The sequence below is a fragment of the Symphodus melops genome (genome assembly GCF_947650265.1).
Source record: "Symphodus melops genome assembly, chromosome: 19".
Classification (NCBI taxonomy): Eukaryota; Metazoa; Chordata; class Actinopteri; order Labriformes; family Labridae; genus Symphodus; species Symphodus melops.
Window position 1 is genome coordinate 8,227,653 of NC_136709.1, and position 27,546 is coordinate 8,255,198.

The following is a 27,546-nucleotide window of genomic DNA, read 5'->3' on the forward strand; positions in this document are numbered from 1 at the left end:
GGGATTAGGTTAAAACATTCTGTGAAGGTGGGGGGGGGACAACACCCCCTTTTCTCTGTGTGTTCCCTCAAATACTGTGTGAACTCACACCCGCTCCATTAAAGCCAATGCTAGCCTTCACCAAAACCATTCTGGCCACTTCAAGTACACTCAAATTCAGAAATGGCCCTCTCACCAAAGCCCAATAAAAAGTTGACTTAGTAATAAAAATACAATTTAGTGAGAAATGAGTTTCCTGTAGCCTCAATCGAAGACTTACTCTGTATTATTTGTAACATATATTCCTCCCATGTGGTCAGCCATGTTTTACATAAACAGGAAGTTTGCTAGTTACACTCAAAGCAGCTCAGAACATTACGTGAATCCAGCAAATAATGTCATGTTTGGCGCCTCACTGTGCCCAGTCAAGCACTGTGTTCCACACTGATATAGACTGCTGAGTATTATCTTTGAGACTGCCGACAGTTATGGCACAACAGCTGGCAAATTAGACCTATCAGTGATGCTAAATAATTCATGTGAGACAACACTAACATGGCAGATCCTATTCATGACATCCTATCATGCATACAGACGCACTTTCATCTCTGCTAGGTAAAGAATCGTACAGTATACAAAAGAACACACTGCTCTTCAACAAAGACGCAGTGAGAGTGGGACAATAAGTTGCTCAGAAGGGGTGTGAGAATGTGTCATTGTCAATGCAGTGACTGCAATAATTATGGGGTGGGGTGGGGTGGGGGCTTTACAGCACACAAAAGACTGAATACAGGATGTCATATATATAACGTCCATTACTTTTTCAGCAGACATCCATTGAAGTTATGCACATCTCGTTTGGGCGAAAAGGAGAGCTGGGCGACTGCAGAGATGTTCACATGAGCGTCAAAACATGGGAGACTTCAGCAACTTTCTTGGTTCCCCTGAAAAGATCTTGGCTCCCTGTCTTTTTTTTTTTCTTTTTCTTTTTTTTGGGCTACAGCACAACTCACACAAACACGACCTAAAAGCCTGGCTCGCATGACTGGCGATGGGCAGAAACAGATTATGGTTATTGATTGTTGCCTGGAGATGGATATGTGTGTGTGTGTGTGTGTGTGTGTGTGTGTGTGTGTGTGTGTGTGTGTGTGTGTCAGTACAGAGGATTGGGACGAAGGGCAGTGTGCAAAAACTATTGATTCCATCCAGTAGGGAGGCTGTGTCTCTGAATCAAGGTCAGTTCCTCACTATCTCACCTATTAGAAAACTTAAAAAAAAAAAAAAAAAAAAAGCCTCCAAAACAAAAAACACATACATACACACCACTTAACACTATCCCCGAACAAAGAGTGATGGAAGCTCGTCAAACTCAAGTGTGTATGAAGAGAGAGATGCATCCCAGCTTTTGAATACAGACATTATTTCACCGTAACAATCAGAAGGATCCTCGTCATACAGCAGTCAGTCAACACATCCAGTGAGAGTTAGGACGACACAAACAAGCTCACTGTCTCCTTTAACAAGGTGTTATTTTGCATGCAGTGATAAGTACCACTGATAGAGAAACACTTATTCAATTATTCTACTTTGTTGCTGATGAATCGCTAATTGGAATGGTGGTTGGATGAAATATGAAATTGGTTTAGCTTGAACATTTTGTGGTTAAAATTCAAAATGTGGTAGTGAAGAGTGGACTCGCTGCAGACAAGACACTTAGAAGACACAAAGCCAGACCAGCCGCATTTTCCATCCGGCATATAAATAATAGATGATACATTATGAGTTGTCTGTGAAAGGCTTGCGATATGATGTCCATGAGGCCATGGTGAAAGCTTGACAGAAGGAATTGACACAAATTCAAACTGACAATGAGAGATGGAGACAGTACAAAAAAAAGAAGAAGCTTAAATTCAACTAAACTGAATTCAGAGATGAAGGAAAGGGAGAGAGAAAGAGTGTGTGATGAGGAGAAACGGCTTACACTCATCTGTGCATGTATTCTCTGAAAATGTTCAGAGCGGTCATTTTTCAATATCAAATCCTATTAGCCTGAGAGATACTCCGACTGTTGCAGCAAACTGCTGGAGTCCTCTCGAGTCTTGTGACAGAGCGGGAGAAGGAGTCACAGTGCCATACTGGCCTTTTATCTGGACACACGGGGGTCATATAGCCTTCTTTGAAGAAATATTCAACTAATTACCTTGGAGAGTGGCTTCACAGGCAGAGAGCAGACTGTGGATTGTTAAGGCATTGTGAAGGGGTATACTAAGGATGAGGATTTTCATAAAGCATGAAAAATCCTCAGACACACACACACACACACACACACACGTGCGCGCGCACAAAGACAAATAAAGGTTGGGTCAGTGTTCCATCCTGTGACAGATAAATACCCGCATAAACTGAGAAGCAGGACGAATGACAACTGGAGAGTGAAAAGTTTGAAAGGCTGGTGCAAACAATACCACCTGCTACTAAGATTTCCTTCTGTTTCAGGTTCTTGCATCCGCTGGATTTTTTCCTCAGTCATAAAATTCTTTGACACCGATTCTCTTCACTTTACAGCCTGCACATAACGGAACACTTACAACAATACTTCAAATAGTTTATGAATTATGTCCATAAATACAACCTCTCTGCTTAGGTAGGCTGGAAAGAAACAGACACTCATGCTGGCAGCGAGCTTTTGGCTGGCACACTCATTCATCTCCTCTCTTGGAGTGTGCGAGACCTGGCTGCCTATCAGTGCCAGAAGTCCAGAGGCAGCGCTTATCTCCTCTCATAGATCACGCCTTTGTGTTGTCTGCTCCTCTGCTAAGGAATGCCAGGTAAGGCTTTTGTGGCCCACCACAAGTCCAGTACTGTCCAAACCACCCCCTGCCCCCTGAGGCTCACAGAGACGAGACGAGCAGGCCTTACCCTCCCCCCGGCACTGAGAGTCACACTGAGCTAATTCACTTGGCGTCGGGTAACAGACATCTGTCACTCAGGATGCCCTCAGGGACACACAGACAGGGCCTGATACATGGTGGGGGGTGGGCAGTGTATGTGATGCACTGTGAAAAGCATACAGGCAGATACATACTTGCACACACAACTGTAAACACCTTACATCCCTGCGTAATTAAAGCCAGAAAGCTTTGGTTGTAACAGACAATGCTATCATGTTTTAGACCAAGTTTTTACATATGCTAATTTATAAATCCAGTAGATACAAGTCTTTCAACTAGATTTAGCTTCAGGGGGTTCCTATAGCAACAACCAGAGGGGCAGCGTGGTTCTGGTTAGGCGTTGCTGTACATGCTGTCCGAGAAGGAGCGGGGCGTTGTGGGATATCAGATTTCCCCCTCCAGGGGCCATCCTGACTCTGCCCCTCCTCATACCCCCCCCAACCCTTTGCTGCAGGCATTCACATGCTAATTCATCTCCATCGGTGATTACACTCCCTTTAAACCAACTGACAACTACAGCTGGAGTCATGCTCTTAACGGCACACCGTTGGATGGATGGGCAGAGATGAGAGTTTGTTTGCTTGTGTATGTATGCACTTGTATCCGTTGGTGAGGCTTTCAGTTTGGCTCTCCATGCGCTCCATAAAACAGTTGTGATAGATGATGACACATTATCAGCGCCTTTGCTCAAAACAGCTCCACAAAACCTCCCATGATGCTCCAGGCTGTGAAACAGCCTCAGCCTAATAGCTGTATGTAAATCAGCCAGCCCATAAAGATCAGTGTCAGCACTCAGCTGTGGACGCTGGCTGACGTGACAACCACGCCACATGTCTCAATGAATTTACCAAAATGGGCCACTGGTGGTAGTGAAAATTAAAGATCAGTTGTGTAAAACATTTAATGGAAAACTGTTTTTTAATGTGAGCTCAAATGTGTCAGCTGTGTGTGTAATCAATAGTTAACTTAAAAAAAAGTGTCTTCAAAAAGCCCTTCCCATATAGGATAGCAAACACAAAATCAAGCAGAAGGCATTGCGAGTGAAGGATACAAGCTCTGGTAGAGTGTCAATCGGGACTTGACAGCTCTGCTGGCATTGATACAGGTGGCCCGCACCAGGCTTGGCAGCAGCTTCCCAGTAATGATGGCGCCATTAAACAGAGGCCCAAAGAAAGGAACCTGGGGAAGTTAAGAAATACAGAAGAAGAAAGATAAGGACATATACAAATTGGTCCAAAGTTGTTCTTTAGACTGCTTTCATTGTAAATATAAAGTGATTGATTAAAATGTTTTTCTATTTTGTTTTTTACCGTTTATCCATCTGTTTGGGCCAAAAGTTCAAGTTGAAATTGGATTTTTACCTAACTTTGCATGACAACTCCGCATATCTAACACAAATCAATGCTAGGTAAATGAAATTAAAATGACAATCAATACTAAACAATGCTCTACCGAACAAATACAAAGGGGCAATATGCATTTTAGCAGCAGCCTGTGAGTGTGTGTGTGTGGGTACACGCGTCTGTTCATGCATTGGAAGGGGGCCCTTAATCACTAAAGCTCAATGGTCGTTGACCTGGAAGTTGACGTGCATGTCAAAGTCTTTCCAAAAGCTCCTGCTGTCTACAACTTGGTAGTTCAGCTTGAATAATAACCAGTCAAAGTTAAACACAGAGTGAAGTTAATCACAAGCCGGAAAGCTAAAGTAACAACTTGAAAGAACTGTTTATGTCTGTGGAGCTGCAACAAGTTAAAAGTTGTAGAATTTTCAAGTCAGTGGTGTGATCTCTGTATACATAATGATGGTGCTTAATGAAGCTTTTTTTATGCAACTATTACTACGCCCTTTTGGGGAGGCAGAGTATCGAGGGAGCTTCTTTACAAGATGTTGCAGAATAAGTGATGTAAAAGGGGCTTCTATGAGTGTGGAAGATTAAAGCTAGCAAAGGGAGGATAGTTAACACTTTCACAGCACAGACCCAAAGTTTAGGTAAATGTGCATTGCAGGAATAGGGGCCACTTTAAATTATTCACAAGAAAAAAACAAGACAATATGCAGCAAAAAGTGAAAAAGAAATTAGAGAAAGGAGTTGCTTTAAAAAGAAGGACTTAAAATAAGGGCAACATGGGATCTAGCTTTTCTTTATGCAAAGAAAACAAAAGCAAATAATTTAAATAAAACAAAATCAAAGGCAATTCAAGTAACTTAACTTTCTTTAACCCTTTAGTCGCCTTCGGTCTGAGTAAGATCTATTGGCTGTCACGACTTACCTGTGGTTTCTTCATGATTTGGATGAAAAACATGTGGTTCTTCATTGGGTAGATGACTATCAACACGTCGCCAAAGTCAGTTGGGATGATGCCACGTCGGTAGTCCCTGGTGTGCTCCGACCACACTATGTGCACCTCATCATTTCCCAGGTGACGCAGCTGCCAAACAAACAAAATCAACCTAATCAAGTGGCTGGCCAGTGCAGGTAATTTTCATTGCTATGGTGATGATGACTAGAACACAAATTTGGTGAGATTAGGGCATGTTTATCAGGCAGCCCTGATCATATCTGGATTGAACTAAGGTTTAAAAAAGGATATATATATATATATATATATATATATATATATACATATATATATATATATACACACACACACACACACACACACACACACACACACATATATATGCATTTATTGTTATTTATCAGTACGTAATGTATATCAATAATGTTTATTATGTTTCTTTCGCTGGAAGCAGTGTTGAAACACAAACGTAGCAGGTGCAAGGGAAAGCTGAGTTGGGAGGTCATTTAAATCAAACCTTGTTTGAAAACAATGGTTGTGTCCAGGCGCTGGATTTGACTATTTTTATAGCCTTTTCATTATAAATTCAAATTGCAAACACAAAATGCACAAAATTGAGCATTTTAAAACCAAATAATTTAAAATCCAATTAACTTTACCCATCAGAGATTAAATTGCTTCCAATTCCCACCCTATTCACACACACAATTGAAACTAGGCAAGGAAAGAAAATACACTTAAATGTCCGGAAATTGCTGATGCTCGTTTGAAAAAGGTAAACAGCTTTCCTCTTACCAAAGTAAAATGAAGGACGCAGCTACATAATATTCCCGAGGTAGATCACTGATAAGCTTGTAGTCCAGTGATGTTTTCTGGGGTATCATGGACACTGAAAAGTGAGCCTCTACTCAGAAGAAAACATCTGCCAATGTACGCTGGGCCTAATTAACCATTAAGAAGCATGCCCTCGCCACCAAAAATGCAATTAGCACATTCTATGATAAGCCCTTAATTATGGTAATACCATAATCTTAAACAAATCCACGGCATGCTGATTACTGAAGCCTGCCAGTGCAGTCTGTCTGTCCAAGGATCAGCAGGTACCAACCAGGTCAGTCACTTGGACAATTTCAAAGAAAATGTTGAATATGCATTTGCACTAGACAATCAACATGTTAATTTGGGTTAAGATATTAGCATTTGGATGATCTTAATCAAAGTTTAATGAGGATGCTTATGCTCAAGACAATCATCTCCTGCACCAATCTATTTACTCCCTTGTTACTAACATCCACATGTTTGAGACTTCTTTAATAAAATGTGATTCAAGTCAAAGGCTCTTGTCCAATTAGCCCTCTTTGACCTCCCACTCAGCAAATGGGCTTCACACACACATGGAGACCGGCGGAGACCAGAGGACCCCGGAACACAAGAGCCCCTTATAAAAAAAACAACCTGCAGCCGCCCAGTTAAGCTTTGGTGCCAGAGGGTGAATGTGATAGCCAAGACATTTATTGAGCTCCCTCTCTTTCAAAGATGCACATACACATAGTCGATGCAGTCTACACAGCCTGACCCCCAACCCTACAAGTCACTTTTATAACCAAATTACTGACACCAGCTGCTACTGCTGCAGCCTGCACTACTCTAAAACCCACAATTGGATTGAGGTATTCATGGTTTTCCATCTTGTCTTTTTGGTTTAGCCGTTCCCTCACAATCGCCTACAAAGAGGCAATCTGCCCAGCCAGAATTGCCCCATCCATTGCTCCCCCACAGTGTGCGTCTTTGGTTACAGGCCTCAAAGTGGGTGACTGCTGGACTAAAAGTGTTATTTCTAACGACGGGGAAACATCCCACAGACAAAGACACTTTCTAAATTCTTCATCCCACTTTCTCTTCTGTATGCCACCTAATCTTGTTTTCCGTGAAGCATTTGTGCATGTAGTCCGACTGACGATTTCTTTGTGTGTGGATCTGTGCAAGGTGAGCATCAGACATAACAGAAATTCCAGGTGAAATGAATTGAAGTGGAGTTGCAGCACACTCCTCTCTTGGCATGGCAGCCCCTCCAGCACCTTACTCCCGAGGACTAAAGTCAAAATCTTTACTCAGTCTAATTTTTTACAGTCTCCAAGGAGCAGTTCCAGATGGTTTTTTTGTGGGTGTAGGGGGTTATTTATGAGGTGGAGAAGTGAAGATCTGTGGAGGATTGGAGGGGGGCTGGATATGATGAGAGCTTGATGAATTTCCCTTCGCAGCAGGGTCCTGTATGAGAAGATTGGCAGAACAGGCAGGGGCCTTGCAGCTCATTTCTTTGTGCTAACTGCTACTGGTGCACTACAGCTTAGAATCCCACTGCAGAACCCAATCGATCGCTCCTGTGGCGGCAGCAGGAATTGGATAAAAGGATCCTGCCGGCATCCGGCCGGCGCCTGCCCTAGCAGGGAGAGCTAATGGCTGAATCCAGGCCCTGGTCACAGCACGCAGGGAGGGGTGCATGGGCTAGCAGAATCACAGTCATTACCACCACGGCACATGCCCTCTCTTCACTCACGCGCTTGCGACTCTCTACTCCTCAGGCCTGCCTGGCTGGGGTCACTAATCAATGCCCGCACTCTGAAGTCACACCTCCTGATCACGGCTTAACACAAAGCTGAAAGCTACAACGACATACTGCTATGGTCAGGCAGGACTGTGTAGCCATTTGACTGCGTCAATCAGGCAAAGTAGTCATTTCTCTCTTACCTTGACTGACCCTGATCATTTGTGGCGGGCAATTTTCAGAACAATTATAATAACTCAAATGTCATAAATAAGCCGCAGTTGCGTGAATATATCATTAAAGAGATAATAAGAACAAGCAGGACTTCTTACCTTTTTGGTGAGGCAGTCATCAGAATCAGATGGCATACGAGTGGAGACATGAAAGATGGCTTCCACGGTGGAGGTAGCATAATAAGGAGCTGTTAAACCTGTGCTGCCATTCCTCTGCAGGCCACCCATGAAGCCACAGTGTGTTGCCAGGTCCACCTGAGGAATACAAGTAGTATTTATTATGTTCAGAGTGTGGCTGATTATCGGTGTGTAAATAACGAGAGCTTGTCTGGGGCACGTTTAAAGGGGTGTTGCTCGTCTTCACCTCCCATCCAAGTCCAGACACAAAGTCTTCATACGCTTGGCTGCCGGCACTGTTCGACAAAATGGAGCACTTGTCCTCTTGTCCCTCTCCAATGTAGAACACTGCAATCTTGTGCGTCTCTCGGCTACAGATCAAAACAAAGAGTAAAAATGGTCAAAAAAGAACAACAAAATAGGGGCTAATTTTATTAAGGCAATAAAACATGAAAGCTTCTATTAACTACAGCCACTTAAAGAATCTTTGAAATGAGAACGCAATGATTAAAAACACTACACCTTACTCGTCAAGGTAATTTTGTGTGTAATTAAGCTGAATAAAATGAGAACAGAAAGCGAAAAAATAAATCTTACATTTTTCAATTATCTCTCTAGCTTCAATATGATAACAAAAAAAATAAAAATAAAACGGTAACAGTCCCCTTTTACTTTTCCTGTTGCCATGGCAGTACATCAGGCTGGGGTAGATTGAGGGCACTTTGCATGCTTGCACACAGTGTGTAATTGCCCAAACCAAGTCTGATCATCTGGGAGAATAAGGTCCTGTCCTTAACAAGTTCTTATCATTTGTGATATGTTGAGTACTTACTGATTGGACATAGAGAGATATAGAAAGAGTGGGCAGGAGGAGAGATACCTGGAGACTTCCAAAGCTTTGATCAGGAGGAGATTGTACGGAAATCACGAGACACAGGACACATAAAGAACATGAAATAACATAAATCATTACCACTGTCTGGAATCCAAGTTCTTCAGTTCTCTCAAGAGTTTAGAGTTTTTCTTCAACAAATGGAAACTTTTCCTGTTTGAGACAGAGTGTTCTTTTTAAAGATGTGCTATTATCCATTCTGTACATGAAACACAATTCAGGAAATGGGTATAGTGGCAACAATGAACACTGTTTTGAAAATGTGGCATAATCTACAATCACATCATCCAACATCTTTTTTTTTTGAGGAGTCAAGATTAACAGGAGCATAGTGTACGCAGGTGCGAAAAGCAATCTCTTACAAGCTGTGTGCACGTTGCAACATCACCATTAAGAGGTGTAAGCTTTTAATTTACGGGGGAAGCACTGCAAAGAAGTGGCTCTGAGAGAAGGACCTTAGTGAAAACAGCTGGGCACCTTTACCCTGTGGAGCGGAGATTAGAACACTGCAGACTCCAGTGTGCTTTTAACTTCAGCTTTTCCGTCTTTGAGTAACAAGTAAACAGCTGTGATACTTGGGAAATGAAGGAAGTAACTTGGGTTCAAATATGGACTACTGATGTTGAAATAATTTTGTGACACTGCTACATTTAAAATGTGTTTTATCAAATAATAAAGAAACAGTGAATATAAATACATAAAAGAACTCTGTATGACTTTTTATATATTCTTTTTTTGTCTATTTTATCACTTTACTCTTCTGATAAAGTGCAGGTAATGCAAATGATTGTAGTCAATTTCAGTTGGTAGGTACCTGCGGTCCCAAGAATTCATGCCAAGGTCATTGAGCAGCAGCCGACAGAAGTAGAACGGAGCTTTTGGTTCCTGGTGGAATGGTTCCTTCTGGCAGGCAGCCCGAAAGCTTACGTCAGAATCCCACCTCTTCACTTGCTCCTCCTCCTTCCGAGTCTGACGCAGAATGGCCTCCAGGATGGCACTTTCTTGCTCCAGGTTCATGCCATGGGGTGAGGGGGCAGGCTGGTTGAGCTTAACTTGTGGCTGCAGCAAACATTCTGGGCTGCTGTGTCCCAGGTCCTCCAAAAGCCTATCCAGAATATCTACTTCTTCCTCCTCATAGCAGTCGGAGAGTGAGCACTTACTTTTGTACAGCAGCTTTGTTGGAGAGTTCTGCTGGTTTCTGCTTTGAGTGACAGTCGAGTCAGGGTTATTAACTGCATTAAAAACTCCCACGTCATCCGAGTCTTCGTTGGTGGTGCAGTAAAGGATTGAGCCGTCCCATGAATATTTGCCTGATATGTCCCGGACAATGACCCGCACTTGGGAGGAAGGTTGTGGGGGCTGTCCAACAGTAGGGGTCTCAGAAGGAATCTGCAGGTAGGACACCAGCGTGCTTTCATTGAAGACAAACAGCTGCAGGTTGGGACTTTTGAAGACCTCAGAGGAGAGCTCTGAAGACTCCACGTGTGGGTTGTCGTGATTTTCGCTCACTAGACTATGGAGAAGTGCAGGACCACCACTCAGCGGATGATGGCCCAGATGGTTCACGAGGTGCGTCATGACCATCCGCGCTGTCAAGGGGATCAGCTCCATGTTCCGACGTCTCTTTTCTGGTGGAAGATGAGGTGCGGTGTGTGAAAATAATGTTTTTGTCTCTGAATTGAACACATGTAAGATCACTAAAATGTGATAATTGGTAAAAAGTGATTGATGGAATAAGAATTAAAAACTGCCCACTGGGACCACCTTTAATAACATGTCGGACTTTACTAACCATATTTGAAAAGCCTCACATTCGTGTGTCGACATGTCGCCATCTCTGTTAGAAGATGCTAATTCTAATTTATCATTACTAATAGGGGAACTTGATTCATCTATCACAAAAGCTTGGTGAGCACACCTCTTAGTAGGTAACATCTAATCATGAGAGACAACTTTGAAAAGCCCATTGAGTCGTCTTACAATGGACAAGCATCTGAACTGGCTGAGTGCTAATGAGAACCACCTTCTTTACAGGCTGCTTAATAGGACTCTACTTATTGAATTGTATTTATGTAAATGCACAGGTTTTTACTACCAAGTGAAAGGCGTGCCATGCTTTATTCTGCAGTGATGTGGGGAAAAACAGACGAGAAGATGCACTCTTGTGACAGTGCTATCAATACCATCATCCCCCATCAAAGTGGAGAAAGCTCTTTAGAAAGCAGGCCAAGCTGCATTAGAGATGTGCTGGCCCTTTGATGTGACTTGATCAATATGAGGTGGGGACATGAATATAACTAGGCCGGCACTCTTTGGTTTGCCCTTTTGATAGTGTTTTGTTATTTCTAAGACTCTGTGCAGCTGTGCACAAAAAAAACAAAAAACAGAGGTGTGTTGAAATGTCCTGGCAAAAGCTACTGTTCACATTTCTAACATTGTTTCAGCAGACATCTCCGCTGTATGTTTGAATAATAAGGACTTTTTAGAAATTGAACACATAAGGGAGAGGGGAATACATTGACTAATGGAATCACAAGGTCACAAAAAAAGAAAGAAAAAAAGATCAGATTTTTATCAAAACCCTATAATGGGTCTTCTCTCTAGAGCTGAGTACTAATGCGGACATTCCATTCCCTGTGTTGGTTGATTTTCTTTTCATACTTTTAATAAGATATTGACATTTAATGGAGTCTCCAAATGGATGGGCTTTGAGTTTTCTTTTCCCTTTAATCATTTTAAGGGGTAAATATATGTCTCTGTGTTGCCTCGGAAGTGTAGAATGAATCTATAATTGTACGTACATCGAAGTGTGATCAGTGTTAGGTATGTGAGGATGAGCATCTGAAAAACTAACCATAAATAACATTTTTACTGTCTCACATGTGTTTCGCTCAAATACGGACATCATAACATGAACGATGAAGCATCATTTAATTTCCCGGCAAGTGGAATCCTCCACATAGTAAGAATAAACACGGAGACGAGCGCAGCTTTATGAACTTACCCTCAGCTACAGTGAGGAGGTTCCCAAAGTCAGTGCTGGTTGGCTGGGAAGGTGGCGGCTCGAAGCTCTTAACCTGACCCAACATAAGATCGTAGTCAGTCGGCAAATCTGACAGGCTGAGGAGGTAGTGGCTCTGTTGGGTGTGCAAGTTGGAGCCGGCCACACAGCAGTGCAGCACCTACAGAACAGCAGAAAAGTGGTACAACTTAAGTGATTTTAACCAGGAGAAAGATGCCGACATTGATCTGTTGCATGATTACATTGAAATACTCTTTGATGACAGAGTTTGAGCAACAACACCTTCCTGTAAGACATAGAGGTGTCTGGTTAGACGATGCACAGTGACACCTCTACAGACCTGTTCCAGAGTGACAGGATCCAGGAGCACATGAAAGGGGAATATACGCTCTATTTACATCAGAAGGCATAAGAGGAAGGGGAGAGCAAAGAGGGTCTTTATTGCCACTAATCCATTTCTCCTGTGATGTGTGAGTGTATCGATCTACATAACAGATGGCAGAGCATCCGTTGGCAGGGTTAGATAAGACGCACTGGGGCAGTTGATTACAGCCATTGGACAGGTTTACACTGTTTGATTTAATTAAGACTTTATCCTAGTGCTTAGCTCCAACCGCAAACAGGCACACAAACACATAACACACCTGTATACTGTATTATCCGAGTGGAGTTTACGTTCCTCTATACGAATGGGTGAACTATATGCCTAATGTATGTAAATGAGGGGGCCTCTCATTCAGAGGAGTGAAACTTGGGTAAAGCCATGCAAAGGCTAATCCCATTCAGTACACACATACGCTCATACTTGGCAAAGACACGCTGAGAAAGCATGCTGGCCCTGACATCTGAAACAGTATTGTGTGAGGCAACGCAGACAGTATGTGGATGATTCCACCAAGCGGACCTCTGGGTGCACAGGGGAGGGATTGGAGGCTTGATGCTGAAAAGACCTGAACCAAACAGCTGCTATGCCAAAGCACCAAAGAGGTTCCTCTATGGAGAGGTGGAGAGACAGAAGAGGTGGGGGGGGGACCCAAAGCTGTGCTTGACAACGACGTGACCGCACTTCGCATAGCAACAGTTTCAGTAATGTAACACAGTGAAACATGCATACTGTACTTAGCCGAGCACAGGTTGTATGGATATACGCCTGGGCCTATGTACACATGTAAGTCAAATAGGAAAAATGCAAACAGGTGCACACATGCACACATCTACCTACATCTCCTCTGCTTCTCTCATAAACACACATACCCTCTCTCTCCCTTACACACTCATGCACATACACACAAGCGGGGGTGGGGTGGGGGGGGGGTTGGGTGCAGCTGGCTGCTAAGGCAGGCGGAGAAAGCAGATGGAGACACTTGAACAGAACTCCACTGGACTAATAAACTTTTGTATAATATTGCTCTTTATACGATCTACTTGCTGTTGGACAACAAAACAACCTTACTTTCTAAGAAAAAAAATGGCACGAAAACTTTTTCTATTTTTAGTGCCAGTGAACATGTTTTGTGATAGTGTTTGCTCACCTCAGATTGATTGATTTATTTTAATATAAGACTGTGATTAAAGGAAGGTGAACAAATTTAAAGAAAGCCTCCTGCTACCTTATCAGTGACGATGGGCAGTGATGGAATAAAGAGGAGATAGTTTGTATTTGTGCAGTTATTATCTGTATAGAGAACGATAAGCACTCAGTGAATCTGTAGAAATGTATAGATGTTTTATTGCTTGATAAAGCAATCAATTTGTCACACCTTGTAATTCCTTGCTTAATTTATTTTTTCCAATGAAACCTACAGGGGCCAGGCCTTTGTGTCCTGATAGACAACCAATCATGCCTAATTGTCTTTGCTTTCATAGCAGCTGCAGTCGCTCTCATATTAAGACATATTCCATTCAAATGTTCAGGGCAAGCATTTATAGCCAGAGCTTATCACATGGACAAAAGGGTTCTGTTTGAATAATTGGACCATTTCTTATCAGGGGTGACATCCTTACAAAGATCTGCCGTTGACCGCATCTGCCCAGACAGGAGGGAATGAATAATACCTCATTCATTTGCGTCTGAAGCTTGGCCCTCGTCCTCAGGGTCAGACCATAAAATAAAGGCTTGAAGACACAGAGAAATTGCTTGAATCCTGAATATTTGGCCTGAGTAAAACAAATGAAGTGCATGCTACAACAAACTAAATCGTCAGAGTTTACTGCATTTGATGAAATATCAGAATGAGTCAACTTGGCTGGCTGCCTCTGTGCTGCTACCACTATACTGTGAAACGGGGCATATTCATGAGGTCAAGAAGAAGGTGAGTCCAATTAAAAGAGCCAGCTCATGTGATGAGGTTGGGGGTGGAGTGAAGGTGTCAAAGCTCAAGTTATTGTGTCTGTGGGCCGAGACAGATCTCATGTTTCAGAGGACTTTGGTAAGAAGATATCCATCAGGTCTGCAAAATGTTGCATGGGAGGTTCCAGGGAGGCTTCCTACCCTGTAGATGTAGTCCAGAAGTGGTGCCTTGTGGGATGTGTGGTCCTCCAGCCAAGGCATTGTGATGGGTTCCAGGAGCAAACTTAGTGGGACAGCCATGCACCACTCCAACAGGCAGAGCAGAAGGGACACCATCAACTGACAATGAGCAAGATGAGAGGAGTCATTTTTTTAAAGTTCAAGTTATAAGTATTAGTATAGAAAAAGAAGACACAGAAAGACAACACAAACAAAAAACAACAGTGATATGGTGCTTTCACACTGCACAAAACTCCTGAAAACTTCCTGAAACATTCAAGGTGAGCTGAAATGAAGAACCGGTAATTTTTATTGTTGGTGAATTCGGAGTGCATGAAATGAAACTGCTTCCTTATGTTCGTCTCTTTTGTCGATATCATGGATGTGTCAAGTTACTTATAACACTGATATAAAGGCACAAATTGTTATCATAGTCTCAGACTTTGTTGCTTCGTCCGCTGATTGTTATTTTTATGTAATGACTTGCCCCTTGAGATACCCCCACTTTATGTGTTTCTATATGAACACATGAAGTCTCCCACTGTGAGGTGAATGTGTAAACAAGCAAGTCAGGAAGATTTCCATTGCAGCCTAGCGGACTGCTTTAAGAAAATATCAGGAGTAAATTTGTGAAAACGCCTAAAGATAGGAATGGCAGAGACAAAATACAGAGAAAATCACATCAGTAGATACATTCCTCTGCAAATGCACCATTCCAACATGATAGATCAAAGGCCTTTAGATGTCAGCTATTCTACGTCCCCTCCTTTCAAATATGTACCTTTTTGTCAGCTTCCACAGTTGAGTGCTCTGCGCTCGGCAACAAAAAGGCTATTGTGGCCACAAAGATCTGTGTTGGGACAAAACAAGGCGAAAGATGATTGGATGACACTCTTCTATTCATCAGCTGAGTCAGGGCTCAATGCTAAAATGGATGTACATGTACAATTTGCATTTAAAGACCTTTAAGTGACATTTTGGAAATGTTACTTAACCTACATGTACTTTGTTCTTACAGTTCCCAAATGGGTAATCAAGTGTGTGTGTGTGTGTGTGTGTGTGTGTGTGTGTGTGTGTGTGTGTAAATGTGTGTGTGTGTATTACCTCAATGATTTTCTTCGGCAGAGACGACTCCAACCTCTGGAGATGTTCCCAGTGAGAGATGAGAAGCTGAAACACGTCACAGGCTACCTGAGCTACAGCTTTGTTTCCAAACTGCACAAAGAAGCAAACGAGCAGAAAAAAAACAAAAAAATAATTTTATTACAAAAAAACCAAAAGGCAGTAAAAGGACAGAAAATGAATTTAGATACAACAATGGATATTATTTATTTATACTTAACATGCACATTTACTGCGGAAGAAACATTTTCTTGTGTTAACTTCTGTAGCCACTCATTAGATTTAAGTGTCCCTTATTTCTAAAGCTAGATGACTATCCACATTCAATTTCATTTTTTAAAAAATATAAAGTTTTTTAAAGTTAGCTATATACACAAACTAAATAATACAGGAACACTTAACTCTGCTCTTGCCAAAACTGATTGAACATATTGTTGCAGAACTTCCACTTTGAAACAGTCAGCTACTTAAACAGTGGTTGAAAACAAAAAAAAGGGGAACAAAAATACTCCTACTATACTGACATTCCCATGGCTAAAAGTTTTGCTGTGCATTTAAGGCTCAGCTCATTTGCATTTAAGGCTACAGGCACAGAAACAGCCTATTCTGAGCAGGGCTAAAATAGAGGGGTTTATGGGTATGATAGAATACAGGATCAGACTAGATTTATTTAAAAAAAATAATTTTTGGGAAACCTCTGAAGCTTATTTAAAATTGTTGAAAAGGAATATGATATATGGCCTTTAAAAATATTAAGAAGAAAACCAATTAAGATAATTCTGAGTTCAACATGTAACTTTATCACTTAACTGCAAAAAAACATTTGTATGACACAGTTGATGTCTAACACAATCTTTACAAGCAGAAACACCATAGTGACATAGTTCTAAATGAGACAAAACTGCATACAAACACTCATAAACTAAAAAACATCTTTATTAAAATCTTCACTGTGAAGTGGGTTCTGGAGACAGATTATTCTTCCTATTCACAGACTTCACAGTTTATTTATCTTCAAGATTTCCCACTTAGTGATACTTGGGACAATGATTTCTTTCCCACTATTTCTTATTTGATTTGTGTCATCTAAATGCACAAATATTCTAGACAAGGCAGAGAGACGCCTTTTGTTGCAGAAAAAAGTTTAGGCACAGACTGAATATGAGATAGTTCTGAGTACTTTGCCTAATGTGTATATAATCAGCATAATTTCATGTTCACTTCAAATCATGGCTCATTTTCTACAGGCTTATTGGAGGAAAGATTTGAACTGTTGACAATTTTCTTTCAAATGTGGATTTCTTCAGTGATTTGAAATTCTTTGTGGAGAAATAGAATTTCCCATTTCTTCCAGCTGAATGCCTCTCAACATGTAACAAGGGCAGACAATGTGGGGAGTGCTGAAATGGCCAAACACAAAAAGGGGCCCTGAGAGTTCAGCACCTGCTTTTAGAAAAGAGACTCTCAGTGGCACTCTTCCCCCTAGATCCCCCACCCAGCCTGTACCCTCTATTTTTGGGCTGGCTGAGTCTGTGTGTCAAGTTGTACAGGGGAGTGATTACTGCTCCATTAGAGGGGAGGGGAGGGGGGGGGGGGGTTACTCGAGCAGGAAGCTGGGAGATGTAGCTGCTTAAATTGGCCCACATCTACTGCAAGTAGCCTGAAAATTACGCCACCGCCCAAAACCCTTTTTCATGAAAAAAAAACAACACCGCCTCCACTGACTCTCTGCATCTTTTCACTCAGGAGAAAGAGTGTGCTTTTACAAGTGAGTCACATCACTGGACGTGTTTGATTCACACACTTTTTTCGGCTCACCATATTGAAATCGTTCTTCAGTCCTTATATGTGTAATCAACTGTCAATTTTGCGTGTTAAACACTTTCAGTGGCTTTAAGGTAAAACAAAAGTGACTGATGAACACAACGCTTCTGTGCAACTATTGTTTTAAGATAATTGGGCGAACAGTGATTGGTTCTATTCAAAAAGCTTTGGCTGCTTTTACAAGGGTCAACACACACCATGATGTCAGCACTTTGTTTCATTAATCACATTGTAAATTTAGCCAATCTCGAACTGCAAATGCAATCTTATTACTCAGGCTCGGCGTCGCTGACCTTTAGTGTTACTCCCAAAACATTGATGGCATCTTTAACGTGGTGGTGGATGTTTTGTTGCATCAGCTCCTCACACGTCCACAGACCCAGGCTACATACGGCAATGCACCTAAACACAAAATAAAAACATTATGAATAAACAATATAATGCCTGAAGTGTACAAAATGTTTTGAGGACATAAAAATATATCCCTTTGTTTTAAGAAACAAATGCATCCCAGAGTTTTAATGATCGTTTTACAACTTTATTACAACAAGTAAAAACACATTCCCATCCTACAGAATTGGATCTGCTCTGTAGTCTGTACATTATGCAGAGATTAATTTGTTTAAATCATTAATAATTCTGTGATTTTTTTATTTTTATTTGTGGATTAAGCAAAAACACCAACTTGATCAATACTGGACACATACCTGGCCCCTTCACAGTGTTCCGTCGTTGCAGTCTCCAGCAGGATGTTGACCAGATAATCCTAAACAGCAAAGACACCTCAAATTTGCCGATCGTTTTCGATGTTTAATGTTATGTTAATGCTTGACATAAAGTATGACTACCTGATAGCGTTCTAAAAATTAGAACAACAAAGCAGTGAGTAGTTTTTTGATTTTTAAAATGTGATTACTGCTTAAATGTAGTAAGACACGTGCAACCATCTACCTTGATATCCTCATTTCCTGCAACAATGTCATCAGAGCCGGGCACACGCTGTAGTATAGGAATCTGGCGGTAAAGATTGGGGAAACACACCAGGGAGCCCAGGATTGTCTGAGCCTCCATCCTTGGAGCCTGACAAAGGGGGGGGGGGGGGTTAGAAGCCATCATGCTATCATTAATTCCCTCTTGCTATATCAACAGAACCCACTTCCTGGAAACAGGAAGGTCACTACCTTGGGAGAAAGGATTGGAGGGATCCTGCTGAATTAACCACGAGTGAATTCTCTTTTTTGCTGATATTAGGCAGAATCTTTGACACATGGTAGGTATTGAACAACACACTGACGGATGTCTTGTGGGCTCCATGTTAAAGCAGAGATTGAATTTTACATGCTAAGCTGCTATTACGCTGACAATAACTGACAAACAATCTATTCTATGGGACATGAAAATGTCTTGCACAGTTGGTGTTTTTGACAGAATGTACATATAGTGTAAATAAGTTTAACACACTTAATACTTATGTCCGCATATTTCAATCTTTACACTGTGGCTGCTTATGAGTTATTGCAAGTCCAGTCAGAATCATATCAACTGTTATCACTACCAGCCCTTCATACAAATGAAAACAGAATATGGAAAGATTGAGTAACTGACCATTCATATATGATAGAGTTGACGATGCACACAGCATTGAAAGACAACAATAAACTGCCAACCAAAACTTGACACTTCAGCTCTCCTCTGAAGAGTATTTCAACCTGAAGAACTTTCAAACAGTCCACTTTAATTCCATGTGGTGAGGCAAAAAATGCCAAAGGGGATGAACACTTTTGCAAGGCGCAGTAAATCTCGGTGTTAAAAGTGTGTGTATACCTCAGAAGAGCCGGAGCTGAGAACGCAGGCGGCAGCCGTGATGAAATCTCCGACAAGCATAGTGAAGCCTGGCAGGCCGAGGAAGAAGAAACGAGGAGAGCAGGAACGGATCATGGTGTTCAGAACATCCTGATGACAAAATGCACATGCGCGCGCACAAACACACACACACATACACTCATTTATATTTGTTATGAGCTATCAGCAAATGACTCGACTTAATACATAAATTCAGGAATAAACTGCTACCATTACTTTCAACAGTAAAATGAATAATGAATAATAATTGTTATGAGCAAAGGAACCAAGCCAAGCAGAAATATTTTGTAAGAGGGTCACAATGTGAGAGACATCGCAGGGAAAAAAGCTTTTTCTCCAACACGTAGGATAAACACTTTGAGTAAGTTTAGGAGAGTAAAGTACTCAACTGTACATGTCACCAAATGACAGAAAATCAAAACAACAAAAATCAGAGTGGGAATGAAAAGAGGAGAGAGAGAGAGAAAGAGAGAGAGAGAGAGAGAGACAGACAGAGAGAGAGAGACAGAGACAGAGAGAGAGAGAGAGAGAGAGAGAGAGAGAGAGAGAGAGAGAGAGAGAGAGAGAGAGAGAGAGAGAGAGAGAGCAGATGGATAGTTCACAGAATAAGAGGCAGAACAAAAGAGCCCAACTTTCATGAGTCACTTGTTTATACACGAGCAAACCTGTAATTAAAGCCAGAGACAAGGTATTGTTTTGCTGAGGTACAGGCGGCTGAGTGGCAGATGGGTGCTTATTCAACGCTGACATATGCTGTACTGCGCAGGGCTCTGCACAACCTGCTCAAGTATGTACAGTGTAACACCATATTAGACAAGAGCATGGAAAGCTGTCAAGAGCAAAGCAGCAAAGAGGCAGAGTTTCTTTATATCACAAAAACTTAGCTTTGCTTTTTGGATGATGGGAAAAAAATAAATACAATTCAAACTAAGTCAACCAGGAAATGATATACACACATATACGCAATAATGCAACAACTTAGTAAAACAGATAGATTGTTCTCTCTCTTATCTGAGACACGCGCCTGTACATTTGTGTACAAAGGCAAGGTCCAAGCAGGAAACACCTGCCTTCTTGACCATAAACTTGTGTCAATTGGACAGTTCAAACATCAGCCTGTTTCTGGCCGAACAGAAAACATACACACACACACAGACCAAATCTCTCTCCCTTAATCACAGCCACATAAAACAACCCACACATTCAGGCCCACTGTTCCACCTTTCTATCTGTAGCATTAATCTCCCGCTTTAGTCAAACAGTAAATGTAGGCGAACGACAGAGGAATCAAATAAAGAGGCTAAGGCAGTAATAAGAAGTCAAACGAACGCGACGCAGCGAATGTGGAAAATTGCAGGGAAGAGCCTCAGGATTGAGGGCCCATTTTACCCTCATTTTGTTGGTAATTGACCTCTGAAACATAATGTGTAGTGCAGTCAGAGGTAATTAACATGTAACAAACTGTTGCTTGATTGCCTGAAGTGAGCATTTCAGAGGAAGCACAAAAAGAAAACTGAGTGTTTTCCATTGTATGTGTAAGTAGAGGGAACCTGGTTAGAGGTGCGTGTACAGTGATGGGAATTGAGCTCGGCGTGTGGCTCTGTGTTGGCAGTAGGAAAGGCCCCCGCATCAACAAAAGGTGCATTAATGTAACCTTGAATAGAGCCACCTCAGCCTTTTCATTTGGCCTCATCTCCAAGAAAGCACATGCTGCCCACCTGCTTGTCCCTGGGGTGACAGGGTTCAGTCCGGCATGACATCACTCTGCACAACATGGCTTTTTTTTTTTTTGAACTGAATATGGACGTTTTTCAGTTAAGTCTCTGTAAGACAACTCCACTGTTATCAATATACGATAAGAATCTGGGGTTTTCCCTTCACAGGCTTTTATGAAAGGAGAAAACCCACCTGCACATCTGTGACGGTGGAGTTATAATCGACGGCCACATTTTTGATTTAGAGGTCAACTGTCACAATTCAATCTGACAGTATAAAAACTATCAAAGGCAGTGACAGGATAAGAGTAAGTCAAGAGCTTCTCCTAACAGAGCTAAGGAAAGTATCTGTCTGCTTGTAAATGATGCATAAATAATAAACATTGAAAGGTAATATGTGTCTAATATATTGTATGTTTACCTACACATATGCACTACAAAGTTTTTCTAAAAAGGTTTTGTTTGAGTGCACTATACTGTTCAAAATATGCTATAAACTACTGAAGTCCAGACAGTAGACCTATTAGATAGATTACTGCCATTGTGCTATGCTCATGCCTTTGTGAGACCAGTGACCAGGGAACAACCAGGACAATAGCCCCGACCTTGGCTCCCTGTCAGTTAGAAGGAGAATCTCTCCACAGGAACTCTCATATTTCTCGAAGCTAAGTTAAATTTGGTAGTCAGGTTTTTTTTTTAATACTGGGATTCCCTCAATTGTATATAAAACAAAACTGTTTGAGGCAAATGTTACGCCACGAAAAAAAACAGCTAGTTTAAAGAAAACATGCCATGCCAACTAGAATGTTCTCAGATAAAAATATAAGCTGTGTATAGAAATCTAAATTTAATAAATTCTATCCTGCTATCAGAGCCACATGAAAATGTAATGGTTACTTGTCTCACTTACATTTAAACTACATTAGTGAATGACATTTTTTTAATCTCTAAATTTATCTGTGTATATAAATACACAAAGTTGTTTGCAGGATTCAGAAAAAAAATCTATATCTTTCTGCTCAGTTGGGGGTTGTGAGTAAAGCCAGAGAGGAAGGAGGAGGGGGAGTGTAAGAGCCACTTTCTTATGTTAAGCAGGCGTGCGGCTGTCCTCTATTGTGTGGCGTGAGGACTCTTTTCTCCGGCCAATTTGAGCATGCTTCAGTGGCCAGCCTGGCTCTGGCCCCCCGACGCATTATACAGAGCCACAACAAAAGCTGGAGAATGTTGCCGGGTCCCTCAATGTGCCCCCCTCATTGCTCTACTCTACACTATGTCCCCCCACCCCGCCCCGTCTCCCCTGCCGCTCCATCACACACTTGCATGCAGACATGCAGGCCAGCCTACTCTGGGCCGCTGGCCGACGTGTCAGTCTAACGGAGCGCGACAGACGTCAATCCTTAATTAATCACGTATACGCGGCAGGGGCTCAAAACATTATTTAACGACATGGAAAACATTCTAATAAGCTTGTCGCACTGCCAAGACGCAATAGAAACCAAGCCAGGAGGGCATATATATACACACACTGTAGCTTCCAAAATCTCCCCCCCAACACACACACACACACACACACACATTTATCCCAATCCTTTGTTTTTGGAGACTCCATTCATCTTTACTCGGCTTGGTCTGGAAGAAATGGAGCCTGGCCAGATTTAAATACAACGAAGGGTGTGGCTGAAGCAGGTGGAAGATGCCAAAACATAGAAGCATTCTTCATCACCACTGGTTGGCACACAGTTTTTAAAATCACTAGCTACATCAAGGACTCATCATAGTTACTTTGCAACCGACTGAACTTCTTTTATGGAAAGAAAAATCTTTCATTGGACCCTTTTAGTTGTAGATTAAACACAAGTGTAGTTGATGTACATCACATGGTAATAGTCTGTGAAATACACAGCAAACAAAAAAAACGCAGCTGTATACACATGACAAGAGTTTGTCTGGTGTTCCATCTAGTGGTGAAAAAAAGAATAACTGGCATCTATCGTATTGGCTGTACCTGGTCGTCGCTGGTGACACCCCTGTGAATGATGTGGTAGAGATGTACCAAGAAATCGCTGTTAGGGAGAACATCCTGTTGCCTGGTCATCATCTCACAGATCAGTTTGTAGGCCTGCAGCTTACCAGCCTTGTACTCAGCAGGCAGCATGGTTGCCTGTGGAGCGCAGTGAGACGTTAAGTTCAGAGTTATAATGAAGAGTTCAGTACATTGACATGTTCTGCATCTGTATTTAATGTTGAAGGGATGATGGGAGAAGTTTGTGGATGGTTTTGCCTGTGTTAGAAAAGCGCCAAACTTGGTATAAGTTGCAACCAATGAGAACACAGCATTTTTTTTCTCCATCAATAAAATAAATTAAACATTTCTGTATTTTAATGGAATATGTCAGATTTTTTTTTCTGGAATAAAACCATAAGATATCACTAAACTGATGGTGTGTTCAATCACAGCATCTTCCAACGCTTAAGATTTAATTTCATGTAATCAAATTCCTTCTTGAGCATTAGAGGCGTCTCCCAGGAAAACAACAACCACATCACGAGTAAAACAGCTCGTATAAACATATCACAAGACCGTTTTTTTTTTTTTTTTTACATTTAATTTTTGTGTTAATTCATGCTGGGTGCCTTTTACTATTTAACATACACACCTGAAGCCTTACCCTCAATACCTGGGTGGCTTGTAGCACATTATTATACCTTATCCCCCAAGAATTTAATCATTGTGAGTGTTGTCTGCTGTCTCTGTGTTTTTAATACCCTAAACAGCCAGGAGGCCAGCATTCGAAGAGGAGGGATGAAGGCAGGCTGAGGTGGAGAGGACTGGTTGTCCACACTGATTCCAAGGTTGTCTCGGATCTGTAAGCACATGTTCAATGAGGCAATTAATAAAATAAAATCTAAGTAGCTATGTTTAAAAAAAAAATAATAATAATAATTTAAACCTTTGGTTAAAAATGCTATTTCACTTTTCATAGGAACAGTTGTCTTAAATAAACAGGCAGTAACATTAGTAGAACACAAACATATTAAAACAGAGGATACCTAAATAAGTCATTACATATTTAGATATGTGATTTTCTATCGGAGGTGAAACTCTGTACATGGAGAGTTTTTGCTCCCACCTTTGCCAGCTTGTGCCAGAGCTCGTAAAGACAGGAAAAGACCTTGGCATGGATTTTGGGGCACCGGATGCTGTTCACATCTCCAAGGATACCCAGAATTCTCCTCCACAGGACAAAAGCAGAGTCAGCATGCCAACCAGTCAGGGTCCCACCCGCAATGATGCTGACATCATCAGCAAGACACTCACTGCTGTCTACAGAGACAGAGAGTTTGTGGAGGTTTGGGTAAGAGAATTATTCACTGGATCGCAGCCAAAACAGATATTTGCACCTGATAAAAATGAACAAAATGGTTCATGGGATTCGGTCAACAAATGCAGAAAACCTTCTGTACATTTTACTTTTCTGTAAATACTAGAATACAACTAAACCCTAAAAACATCCAGTCAATGTATGAGCACTTGTTGACCAATTCCTGTTATTTACCTTGTGCATTATTTTCAACTGTGTCCAAGTTCTATCATTGCCTAATGAAACTTATCAAAGCACTTGAACACTTTTGGAATAAGGCACAAATCACATGCATCAGCCAAATAAGGTTGATTTGTAGGAGGACACTGCCACCTAGTGAACAGAAGAAGAACAACAGGGGGGAGTAGAGGGAGTTAAGTCTCAGCTTGGAAATCAAATGTTATGTTCAACTAAAAAGAGAACAAGAAGGATAGAATAAGCAGGACTGCATGTTAAGGAAAAGCAGAAAAGGCAATTTCCTTGATTCAATCAAGTAATTGAACAAAGTTATCTGGGGAAATGAAAAAACACAAGCAACCATGGAAATGAGTGTCTGGAGCAAAAGGAAATGAAGGTTAGGCTGAAAAATGTTTGAAGATGGAAATACAAATGAGGACTATGTGATCTATGTTATGAGTAGCAGCTGGGGAGCAGTACCCAAGTGATGTGGCATGTGTAAGACAGACTGATGCATGTTGTCATCCAGGGGGCAGTCCCGCGGGCACTCTGTGTGCACCAGCAGGGCCGGTGAGGCAGGCGGGTTCTGGGGGTAGTGGTAGTGGTTGTGGTGGGACAAGGATGCAGAGTGGGGAGGAAGGGGACACTCAGGACCTAAAAAAACAACAAGGGGGAAAAAGGATAAAATTGGGTTTGAGGAAGGGACCGTGGAGAAGAGTGACAGCTTCTTGATGATCCCAATGTGGGAAAAATAAACTTCACACGGAAGGATAGCTGAGAAGGGTAAAATGACGAAGAGGGGGGGAAAGGAGAGTGAAGCTAAAAATAAAGAGTTTAACAGAACTAATGTCTGGTAATAGCCTATATCATGATTATTTGAGGAACACAAATAACCGCCACAGAACAGTTGTTCTGTCAGGTCAAACTGGGGGAACACAGGCCACTGTCTCTTCGGACAAAAGTAACGCAAGGCCAACACACGAGCTTTAAACGATTACACTGCTGCTCAGCCAGAGCGGTATGGTATCAGATACTTACAAACAGGTCAATTTCACTGAGTGGGGACAGTCTCTCTGCAAATGACTAATCCCTCAAGGACAAGTTGATGGTTAGAACTGTGACCCAGCTGGATGGTAAACAGCCCAGGAAAAACCTTGAGGACTATTTTAACTCCATTTTCCTGAGTACTGAATGTTTGCAAAGGAGTGCTCTATAATTAAAACAATTTCGAGCCGTGTTGCTGGATAAAATCATTTCACAGACAGTAATGACGCATTTACCTTTTTAATGGCCACAGGACTGCATCCCACTTTTCTAAGGCTAACCATGTAATAATGCTGCTCAAGACAATAACGACAATAGACCCATTGTAAAGTTAAGGTCAGCCTATTTAACAAGGTTACAATGAGGTAGTTACGAAACATATCGTTGTCGCCTGTAATAGATTTGAAAAGTTATGTTTTTTTACCTGCAAGAGCCTCATTGTGGCTGAGAAGCAAACTACCCTGGCTCTGGGGGTCCGACGTCACGTCCATGTGCGCCGACTGTGTGGACTGAGTGTCAGCCTCGTCATCAAAGGCCTGCCAGGTAACCTCAGCTTCGTTAAGGTAGCCGTTGGATGTCTCACTGCTTATACTCTCACCTACAAAAGGTTCGAGGAATGTGGGGGATAAACAACATTAAAAGTGAAAGAAGTTCAACGAGAGAATTATGAGAAGGAATGATCTGGCTGTGTATGGAAAACTATGGATCCAGGCAAAATGTTGACTCTTACGTCCTGGTTAAATAAAGGTTAAATAAATAAAAAGAATATATGAATTTGAAAGCTATGCAGATATTACAGTGATCATATCTTAATGTATTCTCGCACTTTTCTCTCTGAGTTTGGGTCTGGAGTTTGTGTGTCCCTCAGAATTGCACTCTGTCTCGGCTGGACTGCTGCTCTGCCGGACGAGGATCTGAGAAGAGAGAAACAAATATGAAAGAAGACATTCTTGAAACTCCTTTTATATCAAAGTAATACTTAACGAAAGATGATTCTCCTCACCACTGGTGGCTCACTACTCTCCCTCCTTCCCTCAGATGTCCTGCTATCAGAGCCACATGAAGTGGGGGAGTACTCTCTCTTCTGGGCTGAGGTACAACAAGGGATTATATTAATAGATAGGCAGAGAAAGCAAAATAGAGTTATCTTACAGCTGCTTTATTAGTTTCCTTCTTTCTTCTGTCTTTCATTTTAGTTGCTCTACAAAATGATGAGTGTTACTACTTTTTTCTCTTACATTTTATTGGATGGGACATTTGATTTGTGATCAAGTGAAATAGACAAATATGACACATGAATAAAAGCCATCGATCAAATACATCCCTCATGCCCAATTTTCCCTTTATATGAGTAAAGCAATTCGCGTCCAAAGACCTGAGTAAAGTGAAGTAGAGATCTATATTAAGGTTTTATTTGGCAAGTAATGATGTCAACTGGAGCGCCCAGATTCTACCTGGTAAGGTATCAGACACTTGTTGGGTGATGTCTGACGTGCTGCTGCTACGTAGCAGTGGACTTTCTCCACCTCCAAGCTCCTCCTCTCCTCCACATTCTGACAGCTGACACTCCTCCACGTCTGACAGACGAGAGAAACGAAGAACGGGTGTATAGACCCCAAAACAAAACATGAACACAATGAATGTGAACACAACAAATCATGGCATTTGTTATTTTATGGATTCTAAGACACTGTTTCTGTGACATGTGAGCGTTGACATATTTCCTAAAAATAGGAGAGTATATGACTTGCACACATGCAGTAATGACGCTCACATACTGTTTTAACTGTCGGTAAACAAAAAGAAAGCCTTAAGTCCCCATTAAAACACAGACCTCTTTGTGCCAAACCCATTACAACAGATAGAGATGTGCTTTAAATAGAACAGATA

General features: G+C 41.6%; 1 protein-coding gene across 4 annotated transcripts in view; it reads right to left on the reverse strand.

The window, feature by feature from the left end:
- Positions 1 to 27,546, reverse strand: part of ralgapa2 (Ral GTPase activating protein catalytic subunit alpha 2) — an 89,462-nt gene that overhangs the window by 21,624 nt on the left and 40,292 nt on the right. For 3 of the 4 annotated variants that reach the window (XM_079370436.1, XM_079370437.1, XM_079370438.1), the window contains 22 exons: positions 27,111 to 27,233; positions 26,660 to 26,745; positions 26,483 to 26,570; positions 26,081 to 26,254; positions 25,093 to 25,266; positions 24,205 to 24,398; positions 23,840 to 23,938; positions 23,079 to 23,234; positions 19,320 to 19,448; positions 18,447 to 18,575; positions 18,203 to 18,261; positions 17,789 to 17,897; positions 15,654 to 15,764; positions 15,331 to 15,399; positions 14,532 to 14,669; positions 12,023 to 12,200; positions 9,833 to 10,646; positions 9,100 to 9,171; positions 8,374 to 8,497; positions 8,109 to 8,264; positions 5,202 to 5,360; positions 3,982 to 4,109 (listed from right to left, as the gene is read on the reverse strand). In XM_079370436.1, the coding sequence (XP_079226562.1) occupies positions 3,982 to 4,109; positions 5,202 to 5,360; positions 8,109 to 8,264; positions 8,374 to 8,497; positions 9,100 to 9,171; positions 9,833 to 10,646; positions 12,023 to 12,200; positions 14,532 to 14,669; positions 15,331 to 15,399; positions 15,654 to 15,764; positions 17,789 to 17,897; positions 18,203 to 18,261; positions 18,447 to 18,575; positions 19,320 to 19,448; positions 23,079 to 23,234; positions 23,840 to 23,938; positions 24,205 to 24,398; positions 25,093 to 25,266; positions 26,081 to 26,254; positions 26,483 to 26,570; positions 26,660 to 26,745; positions 27,111 to 27,233 (3,469 nt within the window). The remainder of the gene's footprint in view (positions 1 to 3,981; positions 4,110 to 5,201; positions 5,361 to 8,108; positions 8,265 to 8,373; positions 8,498 to 9,099; positions 9,172 to 9,832; positions 10,647 to 12,022; positions 12,201 to 14,531; positions 14,670 to 15,330; positions 15,400 to 15,653; positions 15,765 to 17,788; positions 17,898 to 18,202; positions 18,262 to 18,446; positions 18,576 to 19,319; positions 19,449 to 23,078; positions 23,235 to 23,839; positions 23,939 to 24,204; positions 24,399 to 25,092; positions 25,267 to 26,080; positions 26,255 to 26,482; positions 26,571 to 26,659; positions 26,746 to 27,110; positions 27,234 to 27,546) is intronic. The other variant, XM_079370439.1, reaches the window with a different exon arrangement.